This window comes from Solenopsis invicta, chromosome 5, assembly GCF_016802725.1.
Source record: "Solenopsis invicta isolate M01_SB chromosome 5, UNIL_Sinv_3.0, whole genome shotgun sequence".
Taxonomy (NCBI): Eukaryota; Metazoa; Arthropoda; class Insecta; order Hymenoptera; family Formicidae; genus Solenopsis; species Solenopsis invicta.
Genome location: NC_052668.1, coordinates 8,091,700 through 8,110,971, shown reverse-complemented (window position 1 = coordinate 8,110,971; position 19,272 = coordinate 8,091,700). Strand labels below are relative to the sequence as shown.

The following is a 19,272-nucleotide window of genomic DNA, read 5'->3' as shown; positions in this document are numbered from 1 at the left end:
GACTTTGAATGTATGAGAAAATTATATGTAACAAAAATTAAATTTTCTTTAACACCAATATTTTATGTAAATTAAACAAAGTGAAGCTCAAATACCATCAGAAGCAAGTTGTATTTGAAAAGCGCATCCTGGATCCGATGAGTCTTCACTTTCGCACGTCACATTACCAAACTGATCGACCGCTAGGTATCTATCCAAGTGCGAGCGAAGGAAAACCTGATGTTCACTGCCCTCCAGAGTCCACAATTGCTTCTTCTTCAGACTCGAACCGTTAGCGTTGATTTTAAAACCAAACGTCTCCGCTGTTAGATACTTGAACTTTCCGTTGATTAATCCAACCTGGAAAAATGTCATGTCAATTATTTACATATAAGTTATTTACTTTACATAAATGTAACAAAACGCACAAAGATGAAACTTTGTTTCAAAGGTTTTTAAAACTTTCTGCAAAGATTGTGACATCTTATGTGAGGCAAGCAAAAAGGCAGCTTAAAATTAGAATTAAAGAACACATTAACAACATTAAATTGGACGCTTCAAGACATTCAATGACCACCAATCGTATTCTAGATGGACACGAAGGTTTTCTCGTAAATAAAAAAAAAATCACCGAATAAAATAAAAGACGCAACATTATGTAATTTTACATTCTCGTCTTAACAAAAGTATTTTTTTGAAATCAAATCCTCGAAACTGGAATACAAATTGAAAGAAAATAAGACAATTTTGACAATTTTATTGAAATTTAATTGAATGTGAAATTTGAAATTTTTTGATTATTTTCATAGAAAAATTATGTTAAAATTTTGCTGAACTTTTTTTGACCAAGTTACAAGACTTCGAAGAAACACAGTTTTTATAGTACATTTTTCCGAAAAAACAGTGTATCTTTTTTGGAGGCATAGCAGTGAAAAATTGAGAAAATTTTTGAAAATCATTGATAACATGTTAAAGCTGAAACTTTGAGCTTGAAAATGGTGTTTTAATTTTTTATCTACGATGAATTTTCACGGAGTATAGACTTATTTGTAAAAAATGCAGATTTAGCTTCATAGTTGCATAACTCGGTCAAAAAAAATCGTAGAAAAATTTTAAAAAAAGCATTTTATATGTTGTAGTTTATGAAGTTTTACTTGAATTGTTTGAAAACAATTTGTTTGTTCGAGCTGCAAAGTGTCAAAGATACGAAATTTTAAAGGACAAAACAAGGTGTGCTTCTTGACTGCATAAAACATGGAAGTTAAAAGAACTTTAAAAATCTGTTAATACAGCGTTAAAGTTGAAACTTCAAGCTTCAAAATGCTTTTTTTATTTTTTATCTGCGATAATTTTTCGCCGAGTTACAGCCATTTGAAGATAGCCTCATTTTTGGTGTCTAGAAAGTTTTCTCTTTTTTTTAGGCGTGTGTGTGTGTGTGCGCGCGTGCGTGCGTGCGTGCGTGTGTGTGTGTGTGTGTGTGTGTGCGCGCGCGTGTGTAATTGTTTATAAAACATGTCTGTATATATTAAGAAATATATGTGATAATATATAATTATATACATGATTATATATATATATATATATACAGGGTGATATATATATATATATATATATATATATATACAGGGTGATTCAGAACGACCCATGTGTCTCTGTAAAGACGTGTTCTTGAATAAATTCTGAGACGATTTTTCCTGTACGAAAATTTTGTTCGACGCTTACTTTTTGAATAATAAAAGGATAAAGTTAGCGAATCACGGGCCGTGTACACATGGTAGACAAAGGCGCCGCAACTCACCGTCCGACACGAGTAAGCGCCCGCGTTGGACGGTGAGTTGCGGCGCCTTTGTCTACCATGTGTACACGGCCCGTGATTCGCTAACTTTATCCTTTTATTATTCAAAAAGTAAGTGTCGGACAAAATTTTCGTACAGGAAAAATCGTCTCAGAATTTATTCAAGAACACGTCTTTACAGGGACACATGGGTCGTTCTGAATCACCCTGTATATATATATATATATATATATATATATATATATATATATATATATAATCACATGTTATGTACATAATTATGTATAATTACATGTATATAATGACTACACGAAATTATGTGCAATCATTATATACAGGGTGAGCTATTTTAAAATATTCCAAAGAATATCTTGAAAACTAAACATTTTACGAAAAAGTGTTTCAAATAAAAGTTGTAGGGTTTCAAAAGATCTATTATAATTTGATCTTACCAGTTTGATCTTGAATGGCGTTGCCAAGGTCAAATCAAAATCACATCAACTTTTTTAAGTCGGACACTCTATTTTTGATTTCAGAATCTAATAGCTATAAGTGTCAAAAGCTTTTCAAAACACTATAATAAAGTTATTTTTGTTTAAGTACTTTTTGAGTTATGAGTTACGACTTGAAAGTTAATTTCTCAAGAAATACACTTTAGATCAAAAAATTAAAAAACAGGTGTTTCATATTTTTTGAAAAACTATTTAATAATGGCCATATTTTTTGACTTGACTCCTGACTTCTACTTGTGGGGCTTCCTCAAAGATTCTATCTGTCAAGAAAGACTATAATAAAAACCCTATAACAAGAATCGCGCCATCAAGCGATCTTGGCAAATCCAGTGAGCGAAAAGTATATATTCTCTAACCTAGGTTAAAGAAAGAAAGAAGTTTTGACACCAAAATAACACCAAAGACGGCAATGTGTTATCTGGGTTATTATAGGGTCTCTAAGAAAGACCAACCATCAGAGCTGACATGATTCAAAGAATTCGAATAGCGTGCAATAATATTACAGGTGATTCTCTTTTGCGTACTGTTACGCACTTTCAACGCCAAATTCAGCTTTGTAAACAGTTTAACGATGCCACTTTTGAGCGCCTCATTGCTTAAACATCAACTATAACATCAGTCCTTTTAGGGCTACATGATATACAAAATCCGTCCGTGCTACCTCCTCGCGATGTACATCGGGCAACGTTAAAGCCAGCAATATCATGAAAAAATATGGCCATCATTAGATGGCTTTTCGAAAAATATCAAACACCTGTTTTTTAATTTTTTGATCTAAAGTGTATTTTTTAAGAAATTACCTTTTAAGCCTTATAACTCAAGCCTGATTATAGTGTTTTGAAAAGCTCTTGACATCAGCTATTAGATTCTGGAATCAAATATAGGGTGTCTAACTTAAAAAAGTTAATGTGACTTCGATCTGACCTTGGCGATGCCATCCAAGGTTAAACTAATAAGATCAGTAAATAGATCTTTTGAAATCCTACAACTTTTATCTGAAACACTTTCTTCTTAAAATTAACGATAGATAAAGGCTCTAATAACGTAAATCAAAGGAGAAATAAAATACCAATAAGAGCCAACACTGGATGTTAGTGTGTAAATTACAATGTATATTGACAATCAGTTGTTAACAAATACAAATAAAAATTTCGATCCGCAATTTGGATCAACTTCAGTACACCAAGTTAGCACGCAGAGATTGAAGATTATTTGTTGGCTCTTGTTGCTATTTTATCTCTTCTTTGACTTTTTCCTTAGTTTTCGAGATATTCTTGAGGATACTTTAAAATGGGTCACCATGTATAATTTACATGTAAGGTACCTGAGCCAAGTAAGGTCCACCTAACTTATTTTATTTTTTATAAACTCTATTTATAAGGAAATTGAATAAACTAAATAAGAATAAAATAGAAATGTAGACCGATACTGTTTTGACAACACAAATAGAGAATACGCCTTTTTACGGTCGTAGCTAGATCTTAGTGCTTATATTTGTGATTTTATATACTTATTCATATTAAACGAATTGCGCGCCAATAACTAAATAATAATAAATTTTTTATTTCAATCACTCACCAGAATAAAATGATCATCTATATAGAACATTTTTAAATATATAAAAAAGAAATTTTTTTAAACCCTGATATTGGGCATTACTAAACGTTTGTGTTTGTGATGCAAGTGATAACAATTAATGTTTTAAATAAAACGGCTTTTATATCGTATATATATATGTTAGTAATGGCTGTAAAAAGAAAAATCAATCACGAATAATAAAAACAAAATATCTTAATTGCAAGATAGATTTGTAACTTATAAGAAAACAATATAACAATTTAATTAAAATTTTAATTGCTTTCTAATTACAATTTTGAGTGATATGAGTTTAATTGTCCACTCTTTTTTTCTCTGTTTCTCTTTCTATGAATAAAACAACTCTAACCTCTTTATGAACAATTCAAGCCTACATTTGTCACTATTTGTCCCTGAAGCTATTTTCCCCTTTAAAACTTTACTGAAAGAAACCAATTTGATATCCAGGTATTATATCAAAATACAGGAAAAAATGTACTGTATCTTCTGTACGATACAGAATTAAATGTCGTTCAAAGATTCAGCATTCAACAAAATGGACTTTGAAGTATCAAAACAAAATCCTGGTTTAACCTTAAGATTCCACGATGACAAAATTTTAAGTTTCTCCTTTAACAATATTTGGTTTTATAGACATGACTTTCACTGCTATTTTAGAAAATAGTTAGATACTTAAAAGCTATATGTATATCTTTGTATTGATGGCAGGATAGGTAGTAGGATAAGTACGAAAAAGAGAAGAAATTTAAATTGTCACTATTTGCGCCCTGTCACAATTTGACCCCCTCTCTCTTACTAATCACAAAAACGATTTCCTTTAGTGTCTATTCTATTGTTAAGCATCACAACTATCTATAATTTTATCTATAATTAATTCTTTAACGTCTTGGAAATTCTTGGCTATGAGTACAATTTTAGCTTCTGAAAAGTCAGCGTTATTGATGTTGAATACAAAAAATCAGATTTACTGAATGTATCTCATTTATGGCACATGTTGAAACACACTAAGAAGTAAATTAAGCCATAACAATAATTATTTAATAAGGCTATACATTATTTTACTAAAAACAAAAGAATTATGCACTAATTGCATTTTTATCTCTCTTTATAATGTGATGATAGAGTGCTTTATTAATCTTATAATTATACAGAGAGAATAACGGCAACGTACAGATATCACAGTCATAAAAACGTAATAAAACATAAAGTGCTTGAAGTGTAACGCGTGCAGTAACCCAATCAGCACACAATATTTTTTAAATGTTTTTTAAATATTTATTTAATATTAATTTTTCATTGTACAATTCATTATAACAAAAATATTTATTAAATATTTATTAAATATTTATTTAACATTAATTAAATTTTTAAAATAATGAATTAGGAAAAATATTTATTTAAAATTTATTTAACGTTTATTTAACATTTATTTAACATTAACTAAATATTTAAAATAATAATTTGGGAAAATGTTTATTTAACGTTTATTTAACGTTTATTTAACGTTTATTTAATATGTATTTCACATTATTTTTTTATTTAAAAAAACATTTTCTAAAAACATTAATTTAACATTTATTAAACATTAATTTAATATTTATTTCACATTAATTTATCATTTGAAAAAACATTTTTTAAAAACATTAATTTAACATTTATTCAACATTAATTTAATATTTATTTTACATTAATTTTTTATTTAAAAAAACCGTTTATAAAAACATTAATTTAACATTTACTTAACATTTATTTAATATTTATTTTATATTAATTTTTTATCTGAAACAACAATTTCAAAAACATTAATTTTACATTTATTGAATATTAATTTAATAACTATTATTTATTCTTTTTTAATAAACATTTTTTAAATATTTATTTAATATTGTTAAAGTATTTATTTTTCATGAATTATTTAATTGAAAAAATGATTTTAGTAAGCATTTTTTAAATGTTTATTTAATATTTATTTAATGTTTATTTAATATTAATTTTTTTATTTATTTTTTATCTTTATAAAATTATGTTTATTTATTATTTATTTAACATTTAAACTCTTTATTTTTCAATTATTATTAAATTTAAAATTTGTTTAAAAAGTGTTTCAATAACGTCTATGAAAATCAGTAAAAAATTAACTTATATATATTTAAACAAATAACATACTTTAATTATATATATTTTGTCTTTTCGATAACATATTGACTTGATCTATCAGTGATGTACATGCATAAACACAAAGTGTTTACAGACCATCACGAGGAATCAGTTCGCAGCGATCATAAAAGTCAAGCAACGTTCACTGGAGTCGCAACTTGGATGGGTGACCGCGTGGAAATTTCCGAGAAAAAAATTCTTAAGAAAAAAACCTCAATATTAAAAAAATTGTTTAATGTAAAAAGGGGTGTAAATCCACTAATTTTAACGTTTTTGAAAATTTTTTTTATAGCAAAAGCTTTTTTTTTAAATATTGTTTTGCTCATTTATGCTTCGTTAAAGAAAATGTTTCTTTAACGTTTAATAAACGTTTTCTTTAAATGTTTTAAAAACGTTTTTATAATATTTAAAAAATATTTTTTTTAATGTTAAAATAAACATTCTTTTTAATGAAAAAAAGGGCACTTAACCCATTATTTTTAATGTTTTTATAAATGTTTTTAAAAATGTTTTTTAAATGTTTTTAAAAACATTTTTTAAATATTGTGTGCTGATTGGGAATGAGGGCAACTACTAAGAGATAAAAAACCCTAGAGAAAATAAATCGAATTTATAACTAAAAATCTCTAACTCTAACATAATATCATAATTTTATAATATTAATTTATTTTTTTATTACAAAAAAAGTATTTTTGATTAATATGCCTATTGCGTCAAAATTACTATTATATATCATTAAAATGAACCGGATTGTATGTAGCGCCTAAAAATCACGAGAAACAATTACCTTCGGTTTTGTGCATTATTTCGTTAAACATATTTTATCGTAAAAATCACTAATATTCATAATTCAATTCCCGCTAAACAAAATCATGTTGCAACGACGTTTCTGTAACGTTGCGTTATAGCAGGCTACGTTTTGCGTTTTGTCGCATAACGTTTGGTAACGTTTTGGTAACGTTCAAGCAACCAGAAATGTCCCAATTCAATTACCTTACATATGCGACATCACATTTCTAACGTTTCTGCGACATTTTTAAAACTTGCAATACAATGTTAGGGAAACGTTACCTAAGCAAGTAAAAATATTTAAAATATGCTTTTTAAATCAAAAGAGAATTGTTTTCTCTGTGAGAAATTAGAATTCTATTCCCAATTTTTTAAATTGTGGAGGTGCCAGCTTTGCAGAAGTTTCTTTTTAAGAATTTTTTTTTGGAAATTTCAAGCGGTCACCCATCCAAGTCGCGGCTCTGATAAACGTTGCTTTGACCTCCATGATCGCTGCAAATTGATCTCTAGCGATGATCCGTGAACACTTTGCGTTAATACATGTATATCGCTGATAGATCAGGTAAATATATTATATGTTATTAAAAAGGTGAAACACATATAATTAAAACATATTAGTTATATAAACATATAGAAGAATACAGTTTTTTTACTGATTTTCACAAATAAGCATCTGAACTTTTCTGTTATATTAGTTTAAATAAGAATACAATTAGAAAAAAAAAACAAAATAGTACAATAATTAAATATAAAAAAATTCTTATTGTTTTATTTTAAATCGTTATTCCAAATAATTCTGTAAAATAAATTAAAATTTAAACTTTCTTAAAAAAATTTTAAAATAAATAATAATTGAAATATAAATAGTTTAAATGTTGAATACACATTAAATACACAATAAATAAATATTAAATAAACATTTGAAAAATGTTTATTAAAATAATTTTCTTAAACAAGTATTTTATAAAAAAAATACTTAAAAAATATTTAATACAAATATTTAATACATTATTAAAAATTAAAATAAAATTTTTCAAAAATTTATTTCTCAAATGTATAATACAATATAATTATTGACTCAAAGGTCAGTATTTATAGTCGACTCTTATTTCAAGACTGTCTTAATACAATACATTATTGCTGCTACAGAGTAGTTAATAAATTTAAACCTTTCAGTGATGTAACAACGTTAATGCAGGTTAGGAAAGTATGTCAAAGTTAAAAATGTCGCATATGCTACGTTGCTGTGATGTTTTTGAATGTGTAAAAATTAATGTTTCAAAGAAAACATTGAAGAAACGTAGCAAAATAAATGTTTCACAAACATCGTACATGTAACGTTGAAGTAATGTTTTTAAGGTTGCAAAAAAAAACGGTTTATATGAAACGTTACTGTTACGTCACAAAACGTGTATTTTGTAACGTTCCAAAAGATCATATTTAAGGTAAAAATGCAATGTTTCTGACACGTTCCACAAACTAACACAAGTAAAACGTTACTTTTAAACGTTATAGGATCTGTTAATTATCTGTACATATGAAACGTTACAAATTCACTAAATTAGGGTCATAACGTAACGTTCCCTGAAGGTTTCATGTTTAGCGGGTTGCTATGAAATCTGAGAAGTAGGTATTTTTTTGCAAAAGAAATGAGGAATTGTAAATTAATTGAATGTCGTTAATCTAAATTTTTGAGTGATGCTGTTACGACAACGTGCTCATAGCCTGAGTGAACTGCAATTTATATTGAGCAATCTATATATTTAATCAATCGGTACATACCGTCCATCCTGATTTGTCGACTCCATTCTCAGATCCTACATTTTCCGAACCGTTGCTCTGCATCGTACTGCCGAAACTAGACGAACGTTTACTTTCGAAATGTATCCCCAATACTCCAAGCAGCCAAAATGGACACCACCTCAATGTCTAAAACAGATGCATGTCAATTAAACAATAAAATCAATTTTTTTTAGACGGTTTTATTAAAACCTCTTATTTCACGTGAGCACAGATACATGAATAATTACATGTGATTAGCATTTATGTGCATCAACACTTGTGCTATGTACAGTGTGTTGCGTTCACATATGGTACATGTCGGTCTAACTGGTTGCCTATTCGTACAGGCGCGCATGGTGGTACACAACTGCATACGCTTCGGCATGTTGGTAAGATATTGTCGACGTGCCGAAGCGTACGCAGTTGTGTACCACCATGCGCGCCTGTACGAATAGGCAATCAGTTAGACCGACATGTATGTGAACGCAACACCCTGTACTCTGACTCATGTATATTACATGGGTGCATGAGTAATATACGTGTATAGAACAAAAATAAATAAATTATTAAATAAATAAATCAATGTTTGAATTAATAAATAAACATATATATATATAAATGTACAAGGTGTTCTAAAAAATTAAGAGGTAACACCACTATTGAGGTTTGAAAAAATCAATTTTTTTTCCTTAAATCATTAGCTTATACTTATAAAAACATGATGCAAGTATTTTTAGAACGAAATTCAAACTGTATTATAGTGTTTGAACTGATTAAATGAATCATCTTTGCGCCGAGCAGCTGCAGGCGATTTGGAGCGGCATCGCCTGCTGTGTAGATATATGGGCCTATTTATATATAGAAAATAAACCTTTGACTAACATAATATAGATATTATTACTTGTACTAAATCAGTAAATAGTTTTGGAAGCGTCGGTTGTTTATGCGACGCCATTAGTTTTTGTGTGTTTATGCAACAAACTGTTTGCTATAATAATGATAGTTGCAATAAGGCCTAATAAAAATTATGCAAGTTTTAAATCTCATGATGGGCCCTAGTTGTTATTATTTTTGCCAAAAATTGGATGCGCGGCGTGTCACACTTGCCAAGCACAGTCTCACCAACAAAGCAAAAAAGATCAAAATAGCATTATCAACTAGAAAAGAATATGATGAAACTGTTGAATTCGTGGAAAGCTTTATGGGGCAGATATAGTAGATTAAAGATAAATTAAAAATTTTTAAGTTTATACACAAAAAATCAGTTACCAAAAACTTTAAACGCATTTTTCTCAAAACACAGTTTTTCAAATCTGTGGACGTCATTCTTATAATTTTTATCCGATTGATTTGAAATTTTACTACAATCTTCTTGTATATATTTTATAGTAAAATACATAGGCTTTTTGCGAAATGTTGAAAATCCTTTTTACAATCAGCATTTCTAAAACAAATTTTTGGGTAAAAAATGCACTTTTTTCTATAAATAGCTGCCATTTTGATAAAAATTAATATTTTTAAAAATTTCTACGTATTTTATTAGTTTTGAATATGTAGCTGATATAGATTTTTGTCGTTTTGTTCTCGTATAAACCATGTTGCAAAAAGCCCGCAAAAATTCATCTTTAAGAAAAAATGATTCCGTAAATGGGCCAGTATGCCGCTATTTTATGCATAAAGGAAAATTAAAAAAATATTTTTTACTCGTCAATATATGTACAATAAAGCCTTCTAAATTTCTTTTATATACAGTTATTCATTTACCCACAATAAATTCCTAAACTTAAGTATCATTTTAGAGCTTCAAGGGTGGTGTTACCCCTTAAGGCAAATCAAGTAAGAGGTGAAAGAGGATCTTGGATAGAATACACAATGTAAATAAAGTTTTCAATATTAAATTTTTGAAAAAATAAGTAAAAAAAATTAAATAATCAAGAAAGAGGGCTAATGCGAGTCAACTGCTGTTGTTAGTATGTATAAAAAATTCGTGTTTATTGGATATCTTCTATTTAAAAACTTTTGTGCGTTTCGACCTGAGTTTGATTCATCCTCAACAATAATTTACAATAATCACGGCTTCCCCCGCGTCACATAGCATGTTTAGATGTGCTATTTTCATCCGTCACTAACGGATGGTAATCCAAGTAGTTTTCTAATATGTAACGAATAAACGTTAATATGCCTTCAAATTCAGCAGTGTTTTTTTCCATTCACCATGTGAAGCGAGTATACATAAAAGCACGCAAGATTACTCGATAATATGGATTAGAAAAAAACTTGTCACTAATTTGTATACAATTATTTCAGATTCTCCTCAAATTATAGAACGTTGTAACAGTATTACATTACTTGTCAATATCACGGTCAAAGCTGCACGGTCTCAGGCGTTCGCTAATAAGCGGTACAGACGGCGGAATTGAGCGGGGATGGAAACGTTTACAAATAATAGGTTAAAAATGTTAGGAATACGATATTTTAAGGACTAATATTATTAACATACGTTTTCTAAAAGAAATACTTATTTGGAACTCCATAATAATAAACTGAAACAAATAAATTCTATACTATCTATATCTATCGCGTAATTTTGTAGTATTCTGCGCGTGTTTAGGAAAAGAGCATCAGCACAGGAAAAATAATTTGTATCTGACACAAAAATTCCAAGCTACAAGCATGAATAATAAAAGCAAGCGTTGCTTTGTCAACACGGTCGAATCAATTCGCTCTTAAATTTTCACGTCACGAATCCGAACGGAAATACTTTCAATCGCAACGGACAAGAATAATGTTAAAGCAGGAAGAAACGATGTTTGATATCGACATGATCGTAGGAATTGAAAAATTTTGATCTCGCAATTTAATTGAATTGGAATCACTCGTTCAAAATTATTTAAAAGTTGACTAATTTTATCTTATTAATAATTAATCTATTTTATTATATAAATTAAATTCTTTTATAAATTAAACGGACTTTTCACCGATTATACAAGTTGCTGTCGTGAATAAATAATAGATATTATTAAATAAATGACGATTAGTGAGTAATAAATCCGAAAGCGATCAGATTTAGAACAATAAGCCGACGTAAGCATGCCATACGCCATACTCAATTTTGACGGGCAACAGTACTTTTACGAGGCCAAGCAAGTTATCACAATACGAGCAGATATCGGTCCAAGAAAAGTCGTAAACGATTTTTTTTACCAAATGACCGCCAAGGATAACAATAAACTCATCTCGCTCGATCTGTAGCTTTACTCAGCCCTTTCATTTCTAATATATCTCTTTTCCTTTTAAAACACATCACATTTGACATCAATGTTCTATTTTGTTGATACTTTGAGGAGAGCATCGTGATTATCAATAATTGCTTAGGGCGTCAAAAGGTCAGATATGGTCACAAAAGATAACATACTTTAATTACACAAGTTGCGATGAAAAATTTTTTAAATAACTTTAGCTATTTTTTATGTATTTTGCTTATTGAATACAAATCTATTAATTTGGCCACATAAGAAAAATAATCAAAATCATCATTCTTTAACTTTTTGACATTTCTTCTCAAAGTGATATAATAGCCAAATTCGAGCAAAAAATTCGTGTTCAATAAAATACATAAAAAAAAAACAAATTACGCTGGTTGATAAAAGTTCAATCTTCTTAAACCTTAGAATAAATAAAGTTGTTTCTAATAGATTTTGTTGCGTTAATTACTAATGTAGCCCCGAAAATATATCAAATTTTTCAGATATTTTGAATTAAAGGTGCAAAAAATGAAGTATTTCACTACCATCAACGATCACAAAATGCCTAACAATTTTTTTTAGCATCCAGGCAAATGTCACATTAAATATGTTTATAGTTTTACTCTTTCCAACGCATATTTAATTGTTCTGATCCAATTTTTTTTTCTCTAAGCTAAAGCAAATTAACTTTTTTTGTTTTTCAATGCGAGAGAGTATACCTGCGTAGAGAAAGTACAAGAACTCGTAAATATGTCGAAAAGGTTGGATTTAAGCACAAAAAAATGTTAGATATAAAAGTTGATGGCTATAAATTAACATTTGATGATTTTTATGACTATTTTAGATATAAATTTATTATTTTAGGTATAAATTTTCACATTGAATAACAAAAAAATTCAATTTGCTTTAACTTCAGAAAAAAAGTCGGATCAGAGCAATTAAATACGCGTTGGGGAAACAGTAAAATTACCACCTAAATAATCAAGCGTAATTAATCATACAAAGCAAACTAAAATACTGTATAAATTATCAAATAGTTATTATTCGGATATTGTCATCAGATGTTCTATTGTACTGAACAACATGGGAGATTATATAATAAGTATTAATTAGTTGATGAAATTTTAAAAGCAAGCTGTAAGTAATATTAGTACCATTTGTCGTCAACGTAACGGTAACATGACAATAATTAAAGATTTGTCATTGCGTCAATAGCATTTTGACAACAACTTGACGATAACATCAGACAGATGTAATGTTTTCTTTGTGTGTCACATATTTTCCTAGTAATCATTAAAGTTTTATAATTAATTTCCGTTGTCAACAAAGTCGGAACAATGTGTAAATATACAATCTTAGCAACAATTTTCCAATAACAAGGTAACATATAGTACGAAATTAATATCACCATATATGTATATTATTCTCATTATAATTATATATTTGAGAATTACACAAACGTATAAAAAGATTATATAATTATGTATTTATCTTACTTTATCATTATTAAATCTAGATACTTATTAATCGTGTGAATAATTATTTACTGTTGTAGAATATAATGTAGATTAGGGAAACATGTCCTGACATGTCGATGCAGGATTGAGTCATCAAGATGCGACAAAGTCTTGTATCATGCATGCAGTCCGTCCTTCTTTCAGGACACAAGCCAATAAGGCGTGAAGGCGGCAAAAAACAAGAGATAAATACGGGCTCCCGACAGAGCCCAAGTCATTCGTTTTCCGTTTTCTTTAGTTGCAATTAGTTAATATTATTATGTGAAGACAGCTTATGTATCTGTTTTACAATAAACGATTTCTTGAGTTTCACATCCAACGGAGTTTTACTACAAATCTTCAGAAGTGGGATTAAAAACCTTACGTGCCGAAAGAATCGACATTATGGATCTTGAAAATTTCACAGTGATGCAACTCAAAGAAGCACTTAGAACGTTGGGCCTCTCGGTTAAGGGCAGTAAAGCAGAACTGCTGAAAAGATTGTACGAGAATGATCCTGACGGAAATTGGAGACAGTGCGCGATCGTGCCTATGACGAAGACAGAAGAAGGAGAAGCATCAACGCATCGGTCGACAGAAGACGAGTCTGGACTAGGTGAGGAAGGACGTGGCGTGAGATGGCCATGCAAAACGACCCAAGGGGGAAACCAACTCTGGAAGAACTTACGCTTAGAAGGAGAGAATTAGAAATCCTAAGAAAGGAACAAAAGATTATGCAGAAGAAACTCAAATTCCTACGTCGAGAAAGAAATATCGAGAGAAACACTGGAAGTGCAGCGTCGCCGCGATGAGCGCCAGCGAGACATCATCGACACGACCGCGACCTAAAGCATTGAGCGAACTACTCGGTGTATTTAACGCAACCGAAGACACATTTTGGTCTTGGTGGAAACAATTCGAGGTAATCCGAGCGACATACCAGCTCGACGAAGGAACAGCTCGCATTCTTATTGGCATGCGGCTCAACAAGGCGCACAAATGGTTTCATTCAAAGCCTGAACACTTAGTAATATCAGTGAGCTAATAGAACGAATGCAAAATATCTTTAATCACAGGCCAGCAAAGGCGGATTTATGAAAACAATTCGACAAAAGAGTGTGGCGCAGTGATGAAACGGTCGGCAGTTATTTTTATGACAAAATAATTTTCGCGAATAGGGTGCCCATTCCCAAGGATGAACCAACAGACTTCCTGATAGAAGGCATTTCCGACAAGATAACGCAAAATCAAGCGCGTATGCACGGTTTTAAGAAAAAAAGGACTTATGCACACGAGAAGGTGACGTTCCGAACAGCGAATAAAAGTTTTGTGCGCGGAAGCAGCGGTATCAGTGCGGGAACGGAATTCAAGAAGACGGAACCACAATCCAAGGAGGCAGCAGGACAATATGGCGATACCAAGTGCTATAATTGTAATCAAGTGGGGCATTAATCCTGGAACTGCGACAAACCAAAAAGAGAACGAGGGTCGTGCTACGAATGTGGGGCAACTGACTATCAACTGCGGAACTGCACCCAAAAAAGGAAGAAGCCGGCTACGTCGACGAAACCGACGACAACGAAACCGACGACAACGACGGGGGCAACAGCACAGATATCCAACGTCGCAAGACAGCAGCGGGAATCCAATGAGTTCATAAAAGATATTTAAGTCCAGATAAGTAGAGATGATTTTGAGTATAACGAAAAGTGTGAAGCGCAGCTTGATACCGCTAGTCCCATTAGTTTAACCCTTAAACACGTAAGTGAGAGACCCTATATGAAGTTTTAAACGCTTGCTATGTGAAGATGGAATGAGATAGGAAGTTCGGACCAAGACGTAAAAAAAGTTTGAAATCTCCTCTTTCGATTGATATGGATGATCAACTTTTTTGGTTAACTAGAATTTGAACGGCACGGCAGCAAAGTTTTGTTAGGGTCAATGCGACCCATATAGTAAATAAAATTTTTTTAGTGAGTATTTTACATAAAAAAGCTGGACAAAATACGTTCGAACAAGTCGGTTTGTGGATGTTACTCGCATATACTCTGTCTAAAGTTGAAATACTATAAAATGCTGTAGAAAAGGGAGTTTTTCCGAAATATATTATGAAACACATCAATTTTCAATTTTAGACACGATTTAATCAAAAATACCTCATATTCGCCTTGTTACATAAGTACATTTTTTAATAGAAATGACAATAACATAATTTTTTTTGAAAGTATGAATTTTTAGCTTTAAAACGCCGTATTGTAAAGTTCTTCCAAGTTTTTTGTTGCAAAGATATGATTTTTTTATTAAAGTGAATTTTTAGATGCTCAAAAATACCTCATATTCCTTCTCCATGTTACATAATTATACTTTTTAAAAAGAATGACTTCGCCAATTTTTATTTTGAAAGTGCGACTCTTTAGCTTTAAAACGCCTTATTTGAAAGTCCTTAAACGTTTTTTGTTGCAAAGATATGACTTTTTGAACGAAAAGTGGATTTTTGACCAATTTCTCATTTTTGCTTAATGGTTTTTCTTTTATTACTTCACAATACATTATTTTTCGGCAATGTTGATTATACAGTCACACTCCCAAGATTTTGAACTTTCGTTTAAAAAAAAATCGTAGAAAAATATTGATTGTAATCAAAGTTATAGCTTCTCAAAGTTGAAAAAGTCTCCCAGTCCCAAAAATGTGTTTCCGTATTTTACAGGATCGGTGTGTTTAAGAGTTAAAATCGAAGTTTATTCCGATAAATTTAGTTTCTAAGGTTGCTGACGGTTACGAAGGCCTTAACGGTTCCCCGTTAGAAATATACTAGGACAAATTAAAGTTACTATTTCCGGGAAAGATTTTGACGCCGTTGACGTGATATTAAGAGTAGTATCCAATCGCGCAATGAAATATGACGCAATACTAGGTCGAGATACTATTAGGCTATCGGATTTCACTCTTACGAAGAAAAAGAGAGAAGCGTGCAAAGATGCAGTCCCAGAAATATTGAACATCGAGATAAGCGTCTCGAACGGGGACGCGCTAGAAGAAATCAATCTAAATCCCGAGATACCGAGTAAAAGGCGAGATAAATTTAAATCGGAATTTCTTGCAAATTGTGTACAAGCGGAAAAACCAAAAGAATCAGAAATTAAAGCCGAAATTAAGTTATGTGTTAAAGAAAAACAACCCTTTCACTACGCGCCGGGAAAATTGTACGACGAAAAAAGAAAATTACAAGAAATCCTACACGATTTATTAGCGCGAAAAGTTATACGTCCTAGCAATTCTGAATACGCGTTGCGAATAGTATTAGTTAAAAAGAAGAACGGGAAACACGCTTATGCAACGATTATCGGACGTTAAATAAGATTACTTCAAGAGACAATTTTCCACTTCCAATAATCGAAGAACAAGTAAACGCGCTTCACGGAAAATATTATTTTTCGGCACTTGATCTCATGGACAAATTTCATCATGTAGGAGTGGCGGAAGATAGCATTAAATATACTGCCTTTGTGACCCCTTTTGAACAATACGAATACCTAAAAATGTCCTTTGGCCTGAAAAATGCACCTACACGTTTTCAACGCTTTGTAAATGAAGTAACGAAATCAAAAGCGGGAACGTGATAGTATATATGGATGATATTTTAATAGCCATGGCTACATTAGAGGAACATTTTGAGGTACTCGAACAAGTATTCCGTCGCTTAAGACTAAATCTGCTCAAACTACGTTTAGGTAAATGTCGATTTTTATATACAGAGATAGAATTTCTAGGATACGTGTCGGAGAAAGGCATACGACCGTGCGACAACGGAATCAAAGCGGTAAAAGATTTTCTTATTCCAAAAAACGTACGAGAAGTACAAAGTTTTATCAGCTTAAGTTCTTATTTTAGAAAGTTTATTGAGAATTTTGCGTCAATTGCAAGTCCACTATACGCGCTATTAAAGAAGGAGGTACCATTTGATTTTAGTCATAAAGAAACAGAAGCATTTGAAACATTGAAAAAAAAATTATTAGTAGCCCCCATATTATCGATTTACAATCCAGATGATCCTACCGAGTTGCATTGTGATGCAAGCTTGCAGGGCTTCGGCACAGTACTAGTGCAAAGAAAGACAGGCAATTATTACTATCTAATTTTTTGTTTCTTGAAACGGACATCCGAGGTAGAAGCACGCTATCATAGTTATGAGTTAGAGACTTTGGGAATTATATACGCTCTCAGGCGGTTTCGTATTTATCTGCAGGGCATTTTATTTAAAATAGTTACGAATTGCAATGCGTTAGTGATGACGCTAGGTAAACAGAACATAAACGCACAAATTTCAAGATGGGCGCTTGAGCTACAAAATATCGATTACTGTACCGAGCATCGACTCGGCAAAAGAATGTCGCATGAACGTCGATGCACTTAGCCGTACTAATAGCTTGTTAGTAATAGAAGATAACACTTTTGAATTCAACTTAGCGGTGTGCTAGTCGCAAGACCCAAAAATAAAAGAGACAAAGAAACAATTAGAAGAGGAACAAAATAATCTATACAAAATGAAAAACGGCCTTGTGTATAGAAAGCGGAAAGATAAACTACCATTTTATGTGCCTCGATCTATGGAACAGGAACTACTTTACAAATACAAATACCATAACGAATTTGGACACTTTGGTATTGATAAAACTTATGCAGTGTTATTAGAAAGCTATTGGCTCCCAGAAATGAAACCGAAGATCCGAGCACATGTGCAAAAGTGTCTTAAATGCATCTCGTTTTCAAAACCCGCCGGAAGAGTCGAAGGTTATTTGCATAGTATCCTAAAAGGAAAATCGCCGTTTGACGTAGTGCATATGGATCATTTTGATCCGGTAGATCGAACAAACTCGACGAAAAAACATGTGTTTGTAATTGTAGACGCCTTTACGAAACATATGAAATTATACGCGGTTAAAACGACGGCAACAAGCGATACCATTAGATGTCTCAGAGACTATTTTCAAGCGTACAGCCGACCTAAAACCCTAATTTCGGACAGAAGCACTAGCTTCACGTCAAAAAAATTCACTGAATTTATATCAGAAATGAATTTTCAACACATTAAAACCGCAACCAGATCCCCGCAAGCGAACGGGCAGGTGAAGCGTTACAATAAAATCTTAGCACCTGCTTTAGGCAAATTATATACTGGAAAAGATTGGTATAAGTCATTAAGTGAAATTGAATTTGCGATTAATAACACGATCAATTGCGCAACCGGGAAAAACCCGAGCAAACTTTTATACGGTGTAAAACAACGCGGACATGTAATCAACGTGTTAAAAGAATTTATATTAGAACAAGACGAGACAACCCCCTGTAATCTCGAAGAAATCAGAAACGAAGCGGCGAATAAAATCAAGAAAACGCATAAAAAAAAACGAAGAATATACAAATCGCAAAAGAAAAGCAGCGCGCGAATATTCAGAAGGAGATCTAGTGGTTGTAAAAAACTTCGAGACAAAAGGCAGAAAGCTTGCTTTGTCCTACAGAGGACTATACCAGATAATAAAACGATTGCGGAACGACAGATATATTGTGGCGAATGTCGGGGATTGCCAAATATCACAAAAATCATATAGAGGCACTTGGGAAGCCTTTAACATAAAACCATGGCGTAGCCCTGAGGTGGGGACACAATTATACCATTCAGACACAGAATGCGAAGATGAATAGAGAGACGAGACGCAAAAATACTTAACTCGATTTCAAAACCTAAGTTAAAATAAGCGTAGATTTTAAATTGCGTTTATTATATGCTCATTTATTCTGTATGTAACCCATAAGGTTTCAATTTTAAGACTTTGTTCCGCGGCAACCGACGATCGAGTATGGCCTAAAGCGGGAAGCACACACTCTTGCATAGCTGCATAACCATATGCATAAAGAAATTG

At 31.4% G+C, this 19,272-nt stretch overlaps 1 protein-coding gene across 2 annotated transcripts in view; it reads right to left on the bottom strand.

Moving 5' to 3' along the window:
- The window catches only part of LOC113005937 (protein singed), a 105,010-nt gene that overhangs the window by 39,740 nt on the left and 45,998 nt on the right, over positions 1-19,272 (bottom strand). For both annotated transcript variants that reach the window (XM_039450137.1, XM_039450136.1), the window contains exons 2-3: positions 8,611-8,757; positions 96-339 (exon numbers count right to left, since the gene is read on the bottom strand). In XM_039450137.1, the coding sequence (XP_039306071.1) occupies positions 96-339; positions 8,611-8,673 (307 nt within the window). In that variant the 5' untranslated portion in view covers positions 8,674-8,757. The remainder of the gene's footprint in view (positions 1-95; positions 340-8,610; positions 8,758-19,272) is intronic.